Here is an 18,181-nt window from a genome sequence, read left to right on the forward strand (position 1 = left end):
TGGCTGCAGGAGCACAGTATCCAGGTCTTAGAGTGGCCAGCTCAATCCCCGGACATGAGCCCCATTGAAAATCTGTGGTGGATTATCAAAAGGTATGTTTCAAAGCATAAACCAAAGAATTTAGAAGAATTAAAAGCAGTAATTCAAGAAGAATGGGACAAGATTACCCCTCAACAGTGTGAAAGGCTCATGGGGAACATGCCAGCCAGGATTAGAGCTCTACTACGTGCCAATGGCAGGACTACTAAATATTAATTTGATGATGTCATGGTTTATTTATTTTTTGTTCAGTTTTGAACACATTCTCTGTTATTTGTTGACTTTGATACCGACAATGTTGAGAACTGACATATTGAAACTGTCAAGAATTTAGTTTTGTTAGTTTTTCTTGTAAACAATAAACAAAACAATATCATTTGTATTTGTTTGTATCTGTCTAATGCAGCCACACCTTTTGAAACACAAAAAAGATTTTTCCACAAATATTTCATGATAATATTTGAGATTGTGTAAAATTTTAAGGGTGTCCGAAAACTTTTTTCCACCACTGTATTATGATCTTATAAGCAAAACATAAAACTTTGCTGTATTTACCTCAAAAGCAAGAATTGCAGCCATCTTTGTTGTGTATTTATTGAGTCAAATGAAGCCTTTTGTGGATTCTCAAAGAAATATGACGCAACAATGACCAGACAGGCTTTAATGTTGGTTGTAGTCCCGTGGAATAAAAGCCACATACAAATCTTACATATTCAGAAGTCGATCAAAGGTTTCTGTGTTTGGAGGAAACACAGTGGCTCGTTGGTTCAAACTGTTTCCTCAGAACCAGAAGGAAACTGATTCTTCCTGCAGCTTTAAGTCAAGCAGGTCAAATTAACTGGAGACTCTGACCACAGGTGTTAATGTGAGTGTCTGTTTCTCAGTGTTAGCTCAGACATGATGCCTCCCTACATGATGCATGCTTCAATTTTCCCCAGTTTCAGCCCCCTGGAAACAATTTGCACGTAAAAACAACCACTTGTTATAATAAACAGTTAAAATGCACAAAGAAGTGATTTCTGTGAATCTCAGATGAATGTGGTCAGAGTTGAACAACAGCCTTTTTCTTCTGATGACGCTGGACAGTCTCCATGGCAACCGTGGCTTCATAGAGGGGGACCGCCTCCTCAGGCTGAGGTCTGGAGAGACAGATTGAAAATTAAATTTGATTTAAGTTATACAGCAGTCTGTACATCTTTAAAACAGCAGGCCGTAACTCCTTATTTTGTGCATGTATTTGTGGTCTTAAATCTATAAACTCAGTTATGAAACATGTCTGGTCTTGCAGAAAGATTTTGAGAATTGGGGGCATTTAAATAAAACCAGGGAGTGCTTCTTTAATTTGATAACTTGCAGAGAAAAGACAAAACAGATGTGACACACAAAATGCAGTTTCTTATGCCTTCTATATTTAGAGCAGCACTAGGGCTCTTTGCCATCTGACGGCCCGAAATCATGTGACATGCCCATGTTTGCCAGCGTGCATTTAAAATACACAAAAGACATGACAAAAATACCTTGTTTGTGATTCAGCCTGACATTTATACATAGGTGCATTTCTGCCCAGAAATACTGAATTTAAAAGTTGTATGTCATGTTTGATATCGCGCTTGATCCAATTTAATTTCCACATATTCACCCAAAGTTCTAAACAGCTCATTCTGTAGTCATTGTATTTCTCAGCATTATGATTTTGTCTGACCCAGCTTTAACCCTACCAGGGGTTTGTTGTGTGATAAGTTACCTGAGTACTCCAGCTGACATCTTTTCCACAATGTCCTTCAGAATATCTGGCACAAGGCTGTTAAGGAGGGCATGGATGTACCTGATCATGTGCATATGTTTTAGATTACACACTGTGTGCAAAGGATACGGAGGTATCTTCCTTGCTGAGCTGATGAAGCCGTCCACACTTCATCGTTGAGGAAAGAAATGGAGGCTGACTTTAGGTGCAAATATCTGCAATCTGGAGGATCCAACTGTGAAAATACAAAAACACAGAACAGTGATAAATAAGACTTAATCTGTACTTTTGAATTGAGCTGTACAGAATTATGATAATAATAAATATTTGTTTTGTAAAATAGTTCTTTTTTCAGTTTATTAGGCACAGATTTAAGCTGTATTGTGTTTTGTCTTTGTAACTGGAGATTCTAAAATAACAGATATGAAGTAATGATGCAGCTCTGACTCACCTGCAGGTCTTTGTGGGATGTGACCCAGTGCCCCCCAACTCCCAGCACACTGATGATGTCATGCTTGTGTGGGAGGAGCTTCGTCTCCTCTGACCCTTCCTCCTGCAGACGCACTACAAACACACAAAGCGAAATGTTATGTTGCTGTTGAATTGAAGGTTGTGTTGTTGATCTGCTGGACCATTTATAAGCCTGAGGGCACGCTGACAGTTCATCAGTGTGAATAAGACAGAGAAACTGACACAGAAAAATGTGTTTACCTCCAGAGTCTATGACTATATCCAATCCCAGTCCTCCCGTCTCCTCCAAAACCACTGCCAGCAGGTCTGATGAGTCGCTATAAACTGGAATAACCTTGGCTTTACACACAAAGACACAACAACATGGTTTCATAAGTCAGTTTGACATGTAATACATTTACATTTTTTAAAAGCTGCTGACTGAACACCAGTCTCAAGGCCAGTTAGCAATTCTGCTCCTGTCTGCACAAAACATCTCATTGGAAGCTCATTCAAGTTGCAGTAGTTGCAATTCCGGTGTGATCCACATGATGGCAGCAGGTTTTAAATTGAGATTTATTTTAATTTCAATGAGAAATTAACAAAGTCTTATCTTGGGGCAACATGACTTAATTAAAAGGCTTCAGGCAGACTTAAGATACACAAACCAAAAACCTACAGCTCATTGAGTTGAGCAGACGGGTATGTACTGCAAGAATGAGAAGGCAAGCATTAAGCCAGAAAGACAGAAAGAAAAGATCTCACCTACTAAAGGATCCTGAACACCTGATGAAAATATGAAGGTGAGGAGAGAAGAACAGAGGAAGATGAGAAAAAGAAGCAAAGGTTTTAAATAGGGTGAAAGAGGAGCAAAAAGGCATGAAATTATCCAAAAGGAGAAGTGGTCTATACTTTGATTTTGTAGAGAATACATTTAAAATCATTTTACAGACACTGCATGAAGATTGGGTTTAAAATTTTACATTACTGTTAAGAACACAGAAAGAAAGTGTGAACTATGGACATCACATATTGGCCTGTGCGTACCTACGCTGGGCCGAAGCTGCTCCAGGAATGTGTGTTGTTGCGGCGAGTGTGATGTGGTTAAAACCTTCACTCCGTGGTAACAAGCCAACTGGATGCACATAAGGCCAAAAGACTGAGAAGGGAGAGGAGATGTGAACATTACTGCATGTAGACAGAGATTCACTGGAATTCAACACATCTTTTCTTCATTAGAGAGTTTAAATGCAGAGTATGATGGAAAACATGGGGAGAAAAACTACTACTGCATTTTACATACACTGGCTCCGTCCATGACCAGGAGTGTGTGCCCTGCTGCCATGCGAGCGTGTGTGTGCAGAGCAGTGTAAGCACAGAGGCCATCACGCAGTGCTCCTGCCACACACACCGAGCTGAGCTTCTCTGGCTTCTGAACTGGAGAACATAAACAGAAACACACATGTATTGGATCAGTTGGATCAGTTTAAGGATTTCATCATGCCTTAATGATGTCAGAATCTCTAGCTTTGAAGAAAGCTGATTGATATGTGTATAAAATCAGAGTAAGTAATCAGTTTTAAGTGCTGAACTCCAGCATATTCATGCCCTCTCTCTCTCTCTTCTTGTACAGGGCTTCAAAATGAAGTCAGACAAACTACAGGTGGAAGCAGGTCTGGTGGTCTTTGCACTAAAGGTGCTTCTACACAGTTCTGCTTCTTTCAATCTACCAGTACCATTTCTAAGTACATGCAGTGCAGATCAAAGGCTGACAGAAACAGCCACATCAGAAAACCACAGTGCCTGTTTTACAGCAGCGTGAGAACAGTTTGACCTTTTAGATGAAGGGGGGTGTGACCTGGAATGCCTTTTATGTGAGCTGACTGGTCACAAGATGAAAATAGAAAAGGTGCTGACTTTAATCAGAAAAAAGTCAGTCAGTGCTGGTTGACTGTGTTGTGAGAATTTGTATTTTATGCTGGTTGCACAAGCACAGTGTGTGTACATGTGTGTGTGTGTACATGTGTGTGTGTGTGTGTGTGTGTGTGTGTACAATATGCTACCTAATAAGTGTTCATCTATGTCAATGACATCACAGAGGCCAGAGCAGGGAGAGTCCAGGGGCAAAATACCTAGAGAGGGAAGTTTGATGAGTGACAGAAGGATACAATAATAATATAAAATAATAAAATACAATCCGCTTAAAGCAAGGACAAGAAGCTTTCATTTTGTCTTGATTGTGGCAGCCTCTGTTGATAAAAGCAGTAGTTTCCATGAGCACCACTTCCTCGTGTCGTAAAGATCTTGTTCTGGCAGAGCATGCACATCCCACAGTACATTTTATGAATAAAACAGACATATTAAACACGTCTATGAGGAAGAGAGCCACTTTAGGATCAGTTTGAATCCTTTTAAATCCAGCAATTCTCTCCATCTGTTGAATGAGCGACCGAGGTTAACTTATAGCTTCTTCCATATAGCTTCTTTTTTTTTGCTCTTGAAAATCCTTCCCTAGTTACAGCCATAATCACGAAATATTACGTCAAAAACAATATTATCTTGAGAAAAATGCAGTCCTGCTTCCTTGTAAGTGGCTAACATAATACTCACTGCCAAACTTTGCTTCGGAAAATTAAAACATAAACTCTTCCGGTCTGCATACTATAAATCATTTGCTTATGTAGGTTATACAGAGGCATCAGTATTCAATTAAGACTTTTTCAAACCAATTAAAAACTCATTGTAGCTGCTTTAAGATATATTGTGCATGTTATGAGTAAAGGCAATACGGACATCAATAATACCGCGATTACACAAATGTTACAATATTAAACATTAAAAAAGTTGAACTGATATTTTATTGAGTCAAGAGGGCTTTTTGGTTTACTAGAATAAAATCTAACAATGTTACAGATTTTAGTAAAATCATCCTTTACTTAGACGGGAGCTGGAAATCACAATATCTGGAATTAAAAATGTTTCACACAGTACAATAATATGAAGAGGAAATACATGATAACATCAGCTCTAGTCATTGTTGTTGAGTAGTTATCAGACATTAGAAATATATCTGACAACAAAAAACAACCCTATTTCCTGTCATGCTCTCCATTGTCCGCACAGTTATCACCATGCTCTATCTTTCACCCACAACCACTGTCAGAGTCAGAAGGCAGCTCGTAGATCAGATAAATAACATAACCCTACCTACAACCTCGTCCTCTGGCTGGAAGAAAGAGACCTTATCGCCCACTGCAGGAAAAAACAGAAATGAATTTAAGTGGTGCTGACAAAAGGTCTATGGAGGCACTCAGTGCTAATCACATGTATTCATTTTCAACAATCATGTAGCTGTTTGTGTGTTTGCAACCTTGCAGGACGACCCCGGCCACCTCTCTGCCAACAGGAATTAATTCTCTCTGGATCCCCACGTCATCGAGCAGCTGGAGGGAACACAGGATGGATGAGCAGAGAGAGGAGGAATAATCAGTTATCACTATGAAACAATACCACAGTTCCAAACAGCCTGTGAGCTGTACGCCATAGGTAAGGGTGTAACATGTAAGTTACAACAGATCAGTGTCGGCTGGAAGCTGGACGTATGGACCCATGCTGCATGTGGACTACACAAGATGAAGATTTTGATTTGAATTGATTTGAACCATTACAATATTTAATCATGCACTTAAAGTTGCATCTGGATCATCTTCATTTTTGGTTTATTTTAAAAGAAGAAGAAGAAAAGATACTTTATTGATACCTGAAGGAGTTTTTTTTCTCTCTCTGTTGTCATACACACGGGACCAAAATACACACATATGGGCAAACAGGACCTACACATGCATTTAATGGAGAGATGTCAGAGCGAGGCTGATTTGGACAGGCACCCCACGCAGCTGGGGGTACAGAGCTGTGCTAAAGGGTGCCTCAGTGATGCCCAGGAGGTGACCTGGCACCTTTCCACCTACCAGTCCACACTGCATGCTTGGACCGTACAGGGAGTTGAGCCGACAACCCTCCAGTTCCCAAGCCAAGTCCCTATAGATTGAGCTACTGCCCCAAAATATGAATCAGTCTTCTATTAAACTATTTATTGCTGGTTTGATGGCTCTCTTTGTGACTGCTGAATGCTTTATTGTAAATAAGGCTTTGTATGAAATTTCATGATTGCAAGAAGTATATAAAGTGATCAATTCATAGGTGAATTAAGTTTCCATTTGGTCTTGAATTGAAGCTCTCAGTTCTGCTATCTGATCAGTTTCTAACCAGGCAGCAGTCACATCTTTGATTTAAGTACCTTGAGGTCGAGCGGGCTGAGTCCACAGGCCTTCACCTGAACTCTGACCAGATGGTTGCCTAAAACCTCTGGAAGACTCTGGAGGGAAACAAATAGACACAAATGCAAACAGACACAGAGAAACAGTGCTTTAAACCATTGTACATTATAATCACGTGAGGTGCACACACCAAGGTCTCTATAGTTTAGATGCAGAGAAAGACAGATTGTAAGGCAGACATAATGGATGCATTTGATGGCTGTCAGTATGCTGGACAAATGTCATCTCAGCAGCACAGTGATGTCTGCAGGTGGAGCAACAGTTTCACACATGCAAAGTAGTTTCCTTTGCTTCTCCTGATCTGAGGCTTTAGTGTATAATGCCGTTGAATATGACTCCTAATTTCAGACTTCAGACAGCATCATCAGCATCCACCTACACAGTCAAACCCCTAAAAATGAAACACAAACTCACCGTTTCCTGAATAACGAACTTGGGCTCAGCATCACTCACTCCAGCTCGGCAGTATAAACCTTTCATACTGTTACACCTTTAATTTATGCAGCTGCAGGGTCGCAAAATATTAAAACCTGCTCGACAATAATCTATTCATATAGCAGTTGTTTATTTCCTTCTGTAGAATATGTTGTAGCTTTCCAGTTTAGACAAAACTGACAAGCTCCAGTCAGCTGACCTCTTCTTCTTCTTCGTTGTTTACAATGTTTGCTTGAGGAATTAAAACTCCTCACAACAGCGCCCTCTACTGGACGTTATATTCTACCAAATCTTAAAAGTACTCTCAAAGTGACAGTACAAAAATCACTTGCCTTGGAAAAACTAAAGGTAGATTCGAATAAAAATGTAACCACCATTTATCAACATTTCTTTCAGTCACACTTAGAAATCAGCTCAGCTTTGTATGCAGCTATAATATTTGGAATAATGTGCAATCTATCATGTCACTCACAGTTTCTATATCATGTACACCATGGCCCACTGTGATCCTTCACATGGATCACGCAAAAGGTCTGCAAAAGCCTTAATGTCTGCATATAGGCCTATTTTGTTTTAATCTTTATCTTTTTCCTGTATTTTTTTAAATTATATTATCAGTAGGCTAAAATCTTGAAGTACTTGTATATCCTATTTGAACGCTTTCCATTTGTTTATCTATTTATAACAAGAACAGGCCATTTTAGGCTTATATGTTCCAAACTCTGGATGCATGACATTCTTCTAGGCTTACCTTTTAAAATTTACATGATAGCTATGTTGGCCAAATTGCATACAGGAGTTTCTACTCTTAATCCTGATCCTATTTGGTTTCAGTTAAGATAAAGGTTATTTCTTAAATATAAATATATAACGGGGGATTTTACCTGTTCTTTCCCTTGTTCAATTGTGATATTTTATTTCATTTTATTTTATTTTATTTTATTTTTATTTATTTATTTTTTATTCATGTTTTTATTTACTTTTGTGTTTTAGAAGCAAGCAGCATCAGGCTGAACCTTGGATGGCTTTACTGTATTTTTCCTAGCTTCAAGATTTTACCATTCTGATAGACGTGCATGTTTTTTTTGTTTTTTTTATTTCTAAGTGAGTAAAGCACACCCAGTGGTGCAAATTTACGACTCTGTTTACATTTATCTTATTTTATTTCATTTTTTTTAATTTCATTCTATTTTTTTATTTTTATTTTTTTTTAAATTATTTGTATGAATATATTCACAGAAAAAAATGTGATATTTTTCTAATCAACAGCAGCCGGCAGGAGCGCAACTAATCCCTTTACTTCACCGCGTCCCTGAGGCTAGGGGCAAGCCAACGGCTCGCAAAGTCTCGCGAGGTTAGGTCGACATCCTTATGTTAACTATCACGTATCGCGATATGTCAGAAGCGTTACCCCATTTTCCAGCTGTACCTCAGTCGGTCGGGATTTCGGAACCACGGGAGAATCACCGGAAAGGGTTTTGGTGATAAAACAGCACATTTTGGAAGGAGATACCGCATTATATGGTTACATAAACACGCAACGAGCTACTTTATCCGGTATTTCACGATGGAAACTGAACTATGAGGTAAGGGCAGAGTGTAGTATGTGTGGTGTGGAAGAATGTCCCTGAGCGGGCTGACGTTAGCTTCTCACTGGTTAGCTTACTTGCTAGCTGCAGTGATACTGTATAGACGTTAGCGCGGCTAGTTGGTCTTTTTTACCCGGTGTAGCTTGCTAATGTCAACCTTCAGCTGTGATATTAACCTGTTTAGAAGGTGTCTGATATTGGGTTGTAAAACAAGACCAGAGCAACAAAAATAAGAAGACGATGCCATCCAGCTGCTACTAACAGTTAGCTAGTTTGCTAACGTTAAATCACTGCATCTACACTGCCAGCCTGTGACCTAACGTTAACATTAACGGGTGTTACTTGAGGTTAACCTTAGCTTTGCTAGTAGCCGGGTCAGTTGAGAGAAAAATGATGAATCAACAAGGTTGCCGACAGTGCTGGGGCAGGCAGTGACTTTCATGGGTGGAGGTTTTCTCTGTTAGCCTAGCATTTGCTAACGTTAAACCTGATGTTGGTCACAGCTGGCCATCTGGCTAACTGTCCAGTCATAACAGCCCTCTGTGTATTTTGTTACTGTATCTGCTAAGCATGCTTTGGGTCGTTGGGCGAAGCACGTTAACATAGACGAGTCCGCGGAAATAATGCAGGAAGTGAAGATAAACTAACAAACCTCTTACAATAAACGCTGTTTCCAGAAAAGTAAACACAGTCATCCTTCATTAATTGATATGTAACATCAGCGTTTTATTGACCTTGATTGGCTTACCAAGCTGGATCAGCTAGAACTAGTTTCTATGGTAACGCGGATGCTGACAGATCCTCCTAAAGGTGGGAGACTTGCAGATGAAAGCACCATGTCCAAAATTTTGACTACCATGTGGATTAAAATACTCAATGATGCTTTGATCCAGCATGATTATTGATTCCTATCTATGTCTTATGTACTTTGAAAACTTGGTTGTAAAGGGCAAAGACACATTTGCCTGCAGTGTCCGTTTGTTGTTTGTCATGAGCACCTCCTGTGGATAACACACCCACCCCTGCTAACAATAGCAGGTGTTCTGCAGGAGACTGGCAAAATGCAGCGTTGCTGACCCGCCCTTCATTCTGCAAAGGGTTTGCCTAGATTAGAGCTGAAACAATTCACTGATTAATCAATTAGTCAGTGGAGGGGAAATTAATTTGCGTCAATTTCATAAGGGATTAATGGCTTCAGTTGTTTAATCAAGCAAAAGTTGCAACCATTCTGTGACTGAACAATCTTAAATGTCAACATTAAATGCTTTTGTTTTCTATAATTTTGAAAAGAATTTCTTGGTATCTACAGGCATTTTTTTACATTTATATCAGTTTGATTTTTCCAACAGACCAATACCAGTCAGAAGTTTGCAGGGTAGTCTAAAGTTTCATCAAAAGTTGTGGTTATAAATTATCATTATCAGATAATTACCAGTGACAATAATTTGCACCATTTCTGTAATACTGACTAAAGGAGATAGAATAGGTCATAACGTTTATGTGTGGGGTGCATTACCATGATTTTGGATATAGGTAGGAGCTGGGCAGTGTGTGCGATCTGTGATTTGTACGTGGTCTTCTCTATGTGCCTTGCAGCCTCGTCAACTTTTATTGCTTCACAGATTCTACTTAATTTATATGAAGAGTTGTATAGGTGGAAGAACTTATGAAGTTTGCAATGTAAGTGTGTGACAAATCTCATACATCATCTTATGTTCATATAGCTCAGTTAGAGGTACACATCTGGCACTGTTTGTATATTTCATGCTTACAGGAAAACACACCAATTTCATTAATTAAGCTTTTAATTTCTCTTATGAGTGATGTTTTATGTCTCAGAGTTCCTGGTTTGCTGAGAAATCCACATTTCTAACATTATCACCCACAGTCGTATTTAGAAAGTTCAAAAGTTTACCTGTGAGCACTAAACTTTTCAGCAGAGTTCAGCTGTGTTCAGGATGGTGCCTTTGTGTTCTAGCTTCAAACAACGTATAAATCACAGCCACATAATACAATTCATTATCCCAGGACTGTATTCAGCATAGTGTTTCTTTCATTTAAGTCCAACAGCTTCAAAGGACAGAATTCATAATAATTTCCATCAGCAATGAAAAAGCGGTGAAACATTTTAAATGAGGATAAATTAGCCAGATGGGTCAGGCAGCCACCTATTTTTAAATCGATATTACGCTCTAATATCCCTCTAATATAAAAGCCAGTCATGCCATCTGGCAAGGAATACCATTTGGTAACCTAATGTAAGGGGCACATGGCCTTAACGCTCCTGCACAGACATACTCACAGGTGTTTTCACATTTTGCTTTAGTAGAGCAACTCACAGCTAATCTGATGTTAACAGTGTATTTGTAAAGGCGGTGCAGTATTCTTCCATCATTTAATTTTACATTGTGCTGACTGTTAAAGGACGTTTCCTTTTCCCAAGAATCAGGGGTCAGCAGCACTTAATATAATCTTTTGGGATAATGAAGTGACCTGCCCTGACTGTTCAGTTTAAGAGTCTTTTGTTTTTATACCATGATTACATCATTTTACTACAAAGTTAAACAAGAAGTGACATGGTGAATTTATGTTGTATTGACATTTTCCTTGTAGTATAAGCAAGAACACTAAAGCATCGCAGTGTTGTACTTCAGTTAAACCTGTTACCATCCAAGGCATTTTGGTCCTGCTGTCAGTTTTTACATTTTGATAGTGTTAATGTTAGCCAGCTGGGAAGGCTGGAGAGAGCCATGAGGGAAGGATGGAGTGATACAAGAGGGAGGAGCTGGGTGAGTGTCCTGTCACCTCTCATGCCTCACCACTTGACAACAGAGTGATAAGAATGTGTTTCGAGAGAGACATAGGGCTTATCGTCAGTGTCCGGGGGTGTGCTGAGACTCAGTGTTTCTTTAGTGTGTAGATGAGAAAGAGGGGGACTGTGGGGTGTGTGTGGTTGTGTGTTGTGTGTCAATGCTGATATAAAGAGGCTGCGGTTAGCCAAACCATTATTAACCATCTACCGAAGATGAAGTCAGCAAATTCTTGAAGGTAGGGCTTAATTTAATTATCAGTCAGACCTCTGATGTTTTTTCCATTTAATCCATTGATAGTTGAGTCAAAAAAAAGGGTAAGAATAATGGAGAACGTCACTCAGAATTGTCGGCAATCACAAGGGAAATTTTCTTTACATTTTTAAAAGTCTAATTTGCAGTGATATTAAATGGTGGAACCAACAAGAAAATCTTCTCATTTTACTGTAAATCAGTAAGTCATTCATTTTCTATTAAACAACAAATTGATTATTATTTCTGCTCTACTTTGGACTAAAACGATGGGGAATCATGTGACTGAAGACTGAGGATTTTAGTCAGCACAGTGAACTAAATCAACAGTTGTGATGTGTCCCGCATTTCTGGGCCCATTTTGATGTTTGCTATTGCCTTTTTCTTATTCCTGTAGACAGCAGGCCTAACGCAATTAACATGATGTCATGTTGATATGTACAGTAAGGCCACAGTGGGTGTGGCAGAAATGCTTTTCTCTGTCAAGGCAGTGGATGAAGAGATTTTGAATTAAGGCCATAAGAGTTGTAATTGTCATTAATATTGCTGTTTGGGCCAAGTGCCTCTGTAACAGTATGTTGCTTGTTGCTTGAGGATTGTCTGTTTGGCATCAACAAGTTGTTTTGCCTTCAACTCCAGCTGAAAATGTGCAAATTGAGTTTTGTATATTGATGCTAAATCTTTCAAGAGCGACTCACACTGCATCTAAGAATCATTCTTGCCATTGTCTTACTATGAACGTCCCATGTTGTAGTATTTTTTCCTAGTATTTTCAAACTACTCTGACTTAGAGGAACTTGTTCACAGATGCACAGAGAGAATCACTAGAAGCAGACAAGACCACTTGGCTAAAATAGGAATCACATATAGAGTAAGTAATGAAAGAATGTAAGAATAATGTGTATTTTCTTAATGTATGTAGCATTGCAGTATCTGTTGTACAGAGCATCACTTGGTATGCAGTTGTCCCGAATTCATTCATGAAAGAAGGGAAAGGGGGAATGCTAGTGGGGGTCAGCAGAAAAATAAGGGGGAGGGACAAAGAGAGAAGAGAGTCTGAAACCTAATCTGTATCATGTTCTGAAGCAGCCTTTAATGTGAGTGTGTGCGAGGGGAGGCTTAAATGGGCATCTGCCGCAAGCCTTGATAACAGACCAACACTCCAGTTACATCCCAATGCTCTAATTATACAGACTAATCCTACAAATACAGTACATGTACACAAGGAGAACAGAGCATAAAGCCCTCCAACATGCACTGATGACAAAGGAAACAGATGCGCGATGGCTGCAACTAAAACATTCAAATCTAAAAGCAGTTGACTTTTATTAATTAAGGTTTTAAATGAGTTTGCTGCTGGATTTATAATTTCTGCCAACTTTCAGTCTGATCAAAGACAGATATTTGCATAATTAAAACAGAATACTTGGAAAAGATCAGCAAATTAAACGAATTGCCATGTGGTGGACACGATCCAGTGAATTCTGTTTGCAGCATGATTTCATATCTTTTTTTGCTCAGATTTTCCTGGCTACTTCTACAGTTTTACTCGTGTCCCAAAGGGTGTGATCATTCTTGCCACGAGTTAGCTTTGAGGTATTGTGGTAACTGGTGTTCGTAAACAGAAGTCACTTTGATTTACAAGCTTTGCTGGTCAGAGTTTTGGCATCCTGATATCTCACTAGATTTTGGTAGCATAATACATAAGCATCATTCTTGTTTCAATGCCTCTAACTTTACCAAAGGATAACAGTGTTTTATGCGGCTATTTAAAAAAGAAATAGCTGAGCCTTGTAATGCCATAAACTCTTAAGTTTCAGGGTAATTTTTCAGTTGTCAGTTCAGATCATATTCTCACTTAATTGACATGCTTTTTTGGTGCCTCTGGAGTTTCACTATCTCTTGTGTGAAATGAAAAGAATTGATTTAGATACTTCAGAATTTGACAAAATAAAACAAAAAGGAAAGTTTAACCAGCAGTTTGATTGTTCCCGTCTCCAGTAAAAGCAGAAGAAAAATCTACTGTAGTTGCTCAACTGCTTCAGTATTTTCTCAGTGGCAGCCGTGAAAGTGTGTGTGTCTGTGTGTGTGTTTGTGTAGGGTGGGCTTTGTTCGCCTGACCTAGTTAAGCTGGTTACTTTGTCCTCCCACTCTGATGATAATGGGACACACACACACACACACACACACACACACACACACACACACACACACACACACACACACCACTACACCCTTCAGTAGGCCAAGCCAAGAAATAGTCCCAGTGAAAATGTCCACAGCAATGTCTGAGTGACTGTCGCTGCAAAGAGACGTTGCAGTTGAGTTTTGTGATCGCTGTGAACTAAATTCCACCCACCTCCATTATAATATGGGGGTGGCAAAAGTCTCTGAAGTGGATTTCTTAGAACCTCATTAAACTGACCCTTTAACTGGGTTTCTCTGTATCTCCTGGTAGGAAAACCAGAGTTTTTTATTTACATCACACCAGGGGGAAGAAGTCAGCAACCCACACATCCACTCACACACTCTCGCTAAGTCCTTGCCTGTTGCAATGTGTGTCAGATTATTATTATGGGTTGTCTGCTGGCCACAGGGATACAGGGGAGGGAGGCAGGTCTGGATCTGATTAACATACCTCGACTAGGGCAGAGGTATGTTATATACAGACACATATATGGTGTGTTATTGTGCGGGTGTAAGGCACTGTTTTATATATAAACAGATTAAAATGTTTTCCAAAGATAAACCTTGAAAAATATGTTTTGAGCCTTAAAGTCTTACTCTAATCACAAGAGTAGATTATTTTAAAAGTACGTTAAAATCTGTCCCTCAGGACTTCCTTTTTTTATTATAGCAGCTACATTGCTGAGTTTGCAGTAACATTTCCTCAGGTGGGGGGTTGTTCTGTCTATATAGATGATTGTCCCAGTAAACACCACCCTCCATCACAAATTTCTTGTTTTATCATGTCTTTTAGTTATCAGTTTCCAGTTCGTATTGCCTGAAAGAAACACTGACTTTAAAAATAATCCAGTGGGGCTTTTTTACGGACCAGCTGTAGAAAACTGGTGTTCACTGTGGTCAGCTCCCAAGTGAGAGTGTGTGTAAATGAGTGAGTGTGAAGCAGAGTGGTTTTGAAAACAAGCAAGTATGCTCAGGCAGCCTGCCCTGCATAAATAAAGGTTCGCTGCCCTGTTGACTTGCACCAGCACGGCAGACACAGTCCAGTCCCCTGTGGATTGGGACTAGCCTGAATACCAGATGACAACAGCAGACTGATGCAGAGCTCTTTTAGCATTTTTTCGTGGAGACTAATCTAAAACATGCTATTTTCCTTATTGAGAAATACTGTTTTTATTTGCTTTGTGATCCGTCATTGCATCAGCACAGTGCTTTAATGCACAGGAAATATAATGGCTCACTGAGCAACTGGAAATCACTACTTCAGCATCAAAGGACAGCAGAGTGGGAAATTAACTCCAGACTCGCGCTGGAAAATCGTTTCCTCTCATTGAGTTTGTCTACTGTATCAGCACCTCTGGCAGGTGACCAGACATTATTTGGTCTTTTTAAGATGCTGTTAAGCATCTAGTTGGATTGCTGCTGACACTGGTGACTGAAGCTACTCCCTTCACCATGAAAGCTTCTCTTCGGTTCACCAGTGAAATGTTTTTAATGTGACGTGGTTGTATTACTAAATTATTTGTTATATTGCTGCATTATTGAGCAGTTAAATATTCAATGACAAAGATCAGATAAACACTTCATCTCTGTTTCTTCATGTGTTGTTTCAGGTGTTGTGTAGTGCAGAAGACTGAGTGAACCATGGCACAGTTCCCCACCACATTCACAGGTCAGTATGTGTGTGTGTGTGTGTGTGTATAACTGGCATGAAATGTGGAAAGTCGATGTTTATATTTTCCTCTCAGAGTTGACGGCTAAGAGTCAAGTGTAAGATGGCAGCACATTGCTCCATTAATCCACCACAGTATTCCATCAGTGCATTAGAAGACGAGACACACCTTCTCACGAATCCACTTTCCATTTCCATAACCAGTCCTAGAATCCCCCCAAGATCATTTATCAATCTAATTGTAAAGCACAATGAGTTACTTCAGGGAGAGGCAGAATAAAGTCACGTGACAACAGGACGTAGCTGCAACATTGCAATATAAAAAGTATAGTGCCACTAAACCAGTAGTCTTAAAAAAAGGCATACACAGGGACATATTAGCAGATAAGACAGCTATCAAAATAACCTCAGAGTGAAATCTGTGGTCAGTTCTGTCAGTGAGAGACTGGAGGCAGACAGACAGACAGAACAAAGGCCAACTGACTCCAAATGCTTAAAAACCACACATTGTGAGATTTGTCAGACAATAGGCAGATTTGTAACTGTTAGATAGAGCATATTGCACACTTGACTCTGTGCTGAATGAGGACTAGCCACTCAAACCATTGTTAAGCAGTGGTACTCAAAGGGAGACATTCATCTAGAAACAACTGAGGCTGAATGATGGCATAACTGCATATGTGTCATATCAAAAATATAGATACTTCCAATGTGAAGTATTGGACAGGTGTAGACAGAATTTACGTTGATGGGATTTTTCTGCATTTTGTTATTTAAAACGTTGTGGCAGAAAAATCCAGGCTACATATGGAAAGAATAAGCATCCTTCTCAACAACTGCTAACAAAGGGAGTTAAAGGAAATACTGGGCTATTAGAAAAGCAGAGAGGCGACAAGACCAGCTAATTATTGAGAAAGACCACTGAATCATCCCTGTCAGCTAGTGATGAGTCTGTTAGATTAACGTTACTGACTCATGGACGAACTTGCCATGTATTCAGTTTTCTAAGGAAAGACAGTGGCCTCTGACTCTCAGTCCCTCATCCATTCATCCGTTTTTCTTTCCTCATCAGTGTCTGAGTTGACAGTCTTTCTTAAGTGTCACTTAACGGGAATCCTCTTACAGGAACTGAAACTCACGACTAACACATTCTTCTCATGCTTCTCTTTTCTCCCTCTTTCTCTGTGTGTGTGTGTGTGTGTTTGTTGCTTTTGTGGGTTAGGTCCAGATGTGTTTCTGATCTCAGTGGATGAGAGAGCCAAACATGATCAGCAGTTTCTCAGCCTCTCTCCGACTGCCGGGGGTTACATCACAGGTAACAGTCTCCCTCCCTCTGTCTCTGTATCTCGCCCACACTCCACACACACTTTTACAGGGTAAGGGTGAGGCGAGATGAGGACATGAACAAAGGCAGTGTCATTTCAGGTCCTCAGTGCTTGGATGTGTGCTGTAGAAAGCAGAAACTGGATGAAGAAAACTACATTTGAATGAGAAAAAAACATTTGAAAGTAGAACCAAAAGTTATATTTTATGTTACATAGTGATCTCAAATTATAATGTGCCTCATGGGTTAAATTGTTTTCTATCAATCATTTAACAAATCCATTATTGGTATACGATGCAGGATTGTCGGATGCTGTTTGTAAAAATCCTCATCAGTGAAAGTGAAAATAAAAGCTGACCAATTATTCTTTTGTTAATGATTGTTCAATCTACCAACTATTTTCTCGAATATTTGTTTGGTGTATAGAATCTAACCCCAATTTTCCAGAGTACGTTGTTGTTACATATCTTCCAATTGCTTGTTTTGTATAACCGACAGTCTCGAACCTAAACAAACCTAGGAATTGTTTGTTGTTGTGTCGCCTCAGAGAAAGTGCAATATTTTATACATTTTGTATTTCTGTCAGTGTCCAAAGAGCTAAAAATGAGATCCAGTATTTATCTGTTTTGAAATGGGCTTTGGCTTTCTCCATGTGGTCAAAAGTGGCCTTTCTTTTTGGATTTGTCCTGTGATCTCACATCCTGCTTCTCTTTGTCTGTCAAGGCGACCAAGCCAGGAACTTCTTCCTTCAATCAGGGCTGCCCCCTCCCATCCTGGCCCAAATCTGGTGAGTCACATAGCCAGGAATTTTTTTAATAACTCACAGACTATCAATCATTGTATTAATTTGAAACTCACGCGATAATGACATTATGTTTAGTATTAAAGTCTGTTCACACAATTTGCAACTACAGTTTTTTGTGTAGCAATACATCAGTCTTTTAACTTTTATCTCTGTGTACCTTTTAAGGGCTCTGGCTGATATGAACAGCGATGGTCGTATGGACATTCACGAGTTCTCCATCGCCATGAAACTCATCAAATTGAAACTCCAGGGTCACCCTCTACCCCCCGCGCTCCCTCCCAGTATGAAACAACCCCCACTGACTTTACCCCCACAGGGTGGCTTTGGTAAGACAGACAGAATCACACAATGGACTGTGTATGTGATATAACTGTTAAATATTTATGGCAGCTGGCTCTGTGTCAACCTGCTTTATTTTGTTTCATAAAATCACACTTCTAAAAACATCTGCCTCACTAGCAAGTTTATGCGGTGATTGATTGTAAGACTAAATAATAACGGTGATAATTTTAATCTAATTTTTATTCTGCACTGGGTTAA

General features: G+C 39.5%; 2 protein-coding genes across 6 annotated transcripts in view; one reads left to right on the plus strand and one right to left on the minus strand.

Annotated features, from left to right (window-relative positions):
- Positions 1 to 617: 617 nt before the first annotated feature.
- Positions 618 to 7,220, minus strand: cryzl1 (crystallin, zeta (quinone reductase)-like 1). Of its 2 annotated transcripts, XM_033635801.2 has the most exons (13): positions 6,985 to 7,220; positions 6,531 to 6,608; positions 5,604 to 5,676; positions 5,441 to 5,485; positions 4,297 to 4,365; positions 3,537 to 3,670; positions 3,281 to 3,392; positions 2,999 to 3,019; positions 2,495 to 2,593; positions 2,235 to 2,347; positions 1,913 to 2,018; positions 1,784 to 1,829; positions 618 to 1,178 (listed from the first exon to the last, which is right to left on the minus strand). In XM_033635801.2, the coding sequence occupies exons 1-13, from the start codon at positions 7,048 to 7,050 to the stop codon at positions 1,082 to 1,084; spliced, it is 1,059 nt and encodes a 352-aa protein (XP_033491692.2). In that variant the 5' UTR covers positions 7,051 to 7,220; the 3' UTR covers positions 618 to 1,081. The 2 variants fall into 2 exon arrangements, with proteins under 2 accessions (XP_033491692.2, XP_033491709.2); XM_033635818.2 differs by lacking the exon at positions 2,999 to 3,019.
- A 1,200-nt stretch (positions 7,221 to 8,420) lies between these two features.
- itsn1 (intersectin 1 (SH3 domain protein)) overlaps positions 8,421 to 18,181 on the plus strand; it is a 47,249-nt gene continuing 37,488 nt past the window's right edge. For 3 of the 4 annotated variants that reach the window (XM_033651438.2, XM_033651446.2, XM_033651454.2), the window contains exons 1-5: positions 8,421 to 8,591; positions 15,454 to 15,512; positions 16,735 to 16,827; positions 17,560 to 17,623; positions 17,807 to 17,967. In XM_033651438.2, coding sequence (XP_033507329.1) covers positions 15,485 to 15,512; positions 16,735 to 16,827; positions 17,560 to 17,623; positions 17,807 to 17,967 — 346 coding nt within the window. In that variant the 5' untranslated portion in view covers positions 8,421 to 8,591; positions 15,454 to 15,484. Of the gene's footprint in view, positions 8,592 to 11,536; positions 11,643 to 15,453; positions 15,513 to 16,734; positions 16,828 to 17,559; positions 17,624 to 17,806; positions 17,968 to 18,181 lie in introns of those variants that run through there. The other variant, XM_078160950.1, reaches the window with a different exon arrangement.

This window comes from Epinephelus lanceolatus, chromosome 17 (assembly GCF_041903045.1).
Source record: "Epinephelus lanceolatus isolate andai-2023 chromosome 17, ASM4190304v1, whole genome shotgun sequence".
Classification (NCBI taxonomy): Eukaryota; Metazoa; Chordata; class Actinopteri; order Perciformes; family Serranidae; genus Epinephelus; species Epinephelus lanceolatus.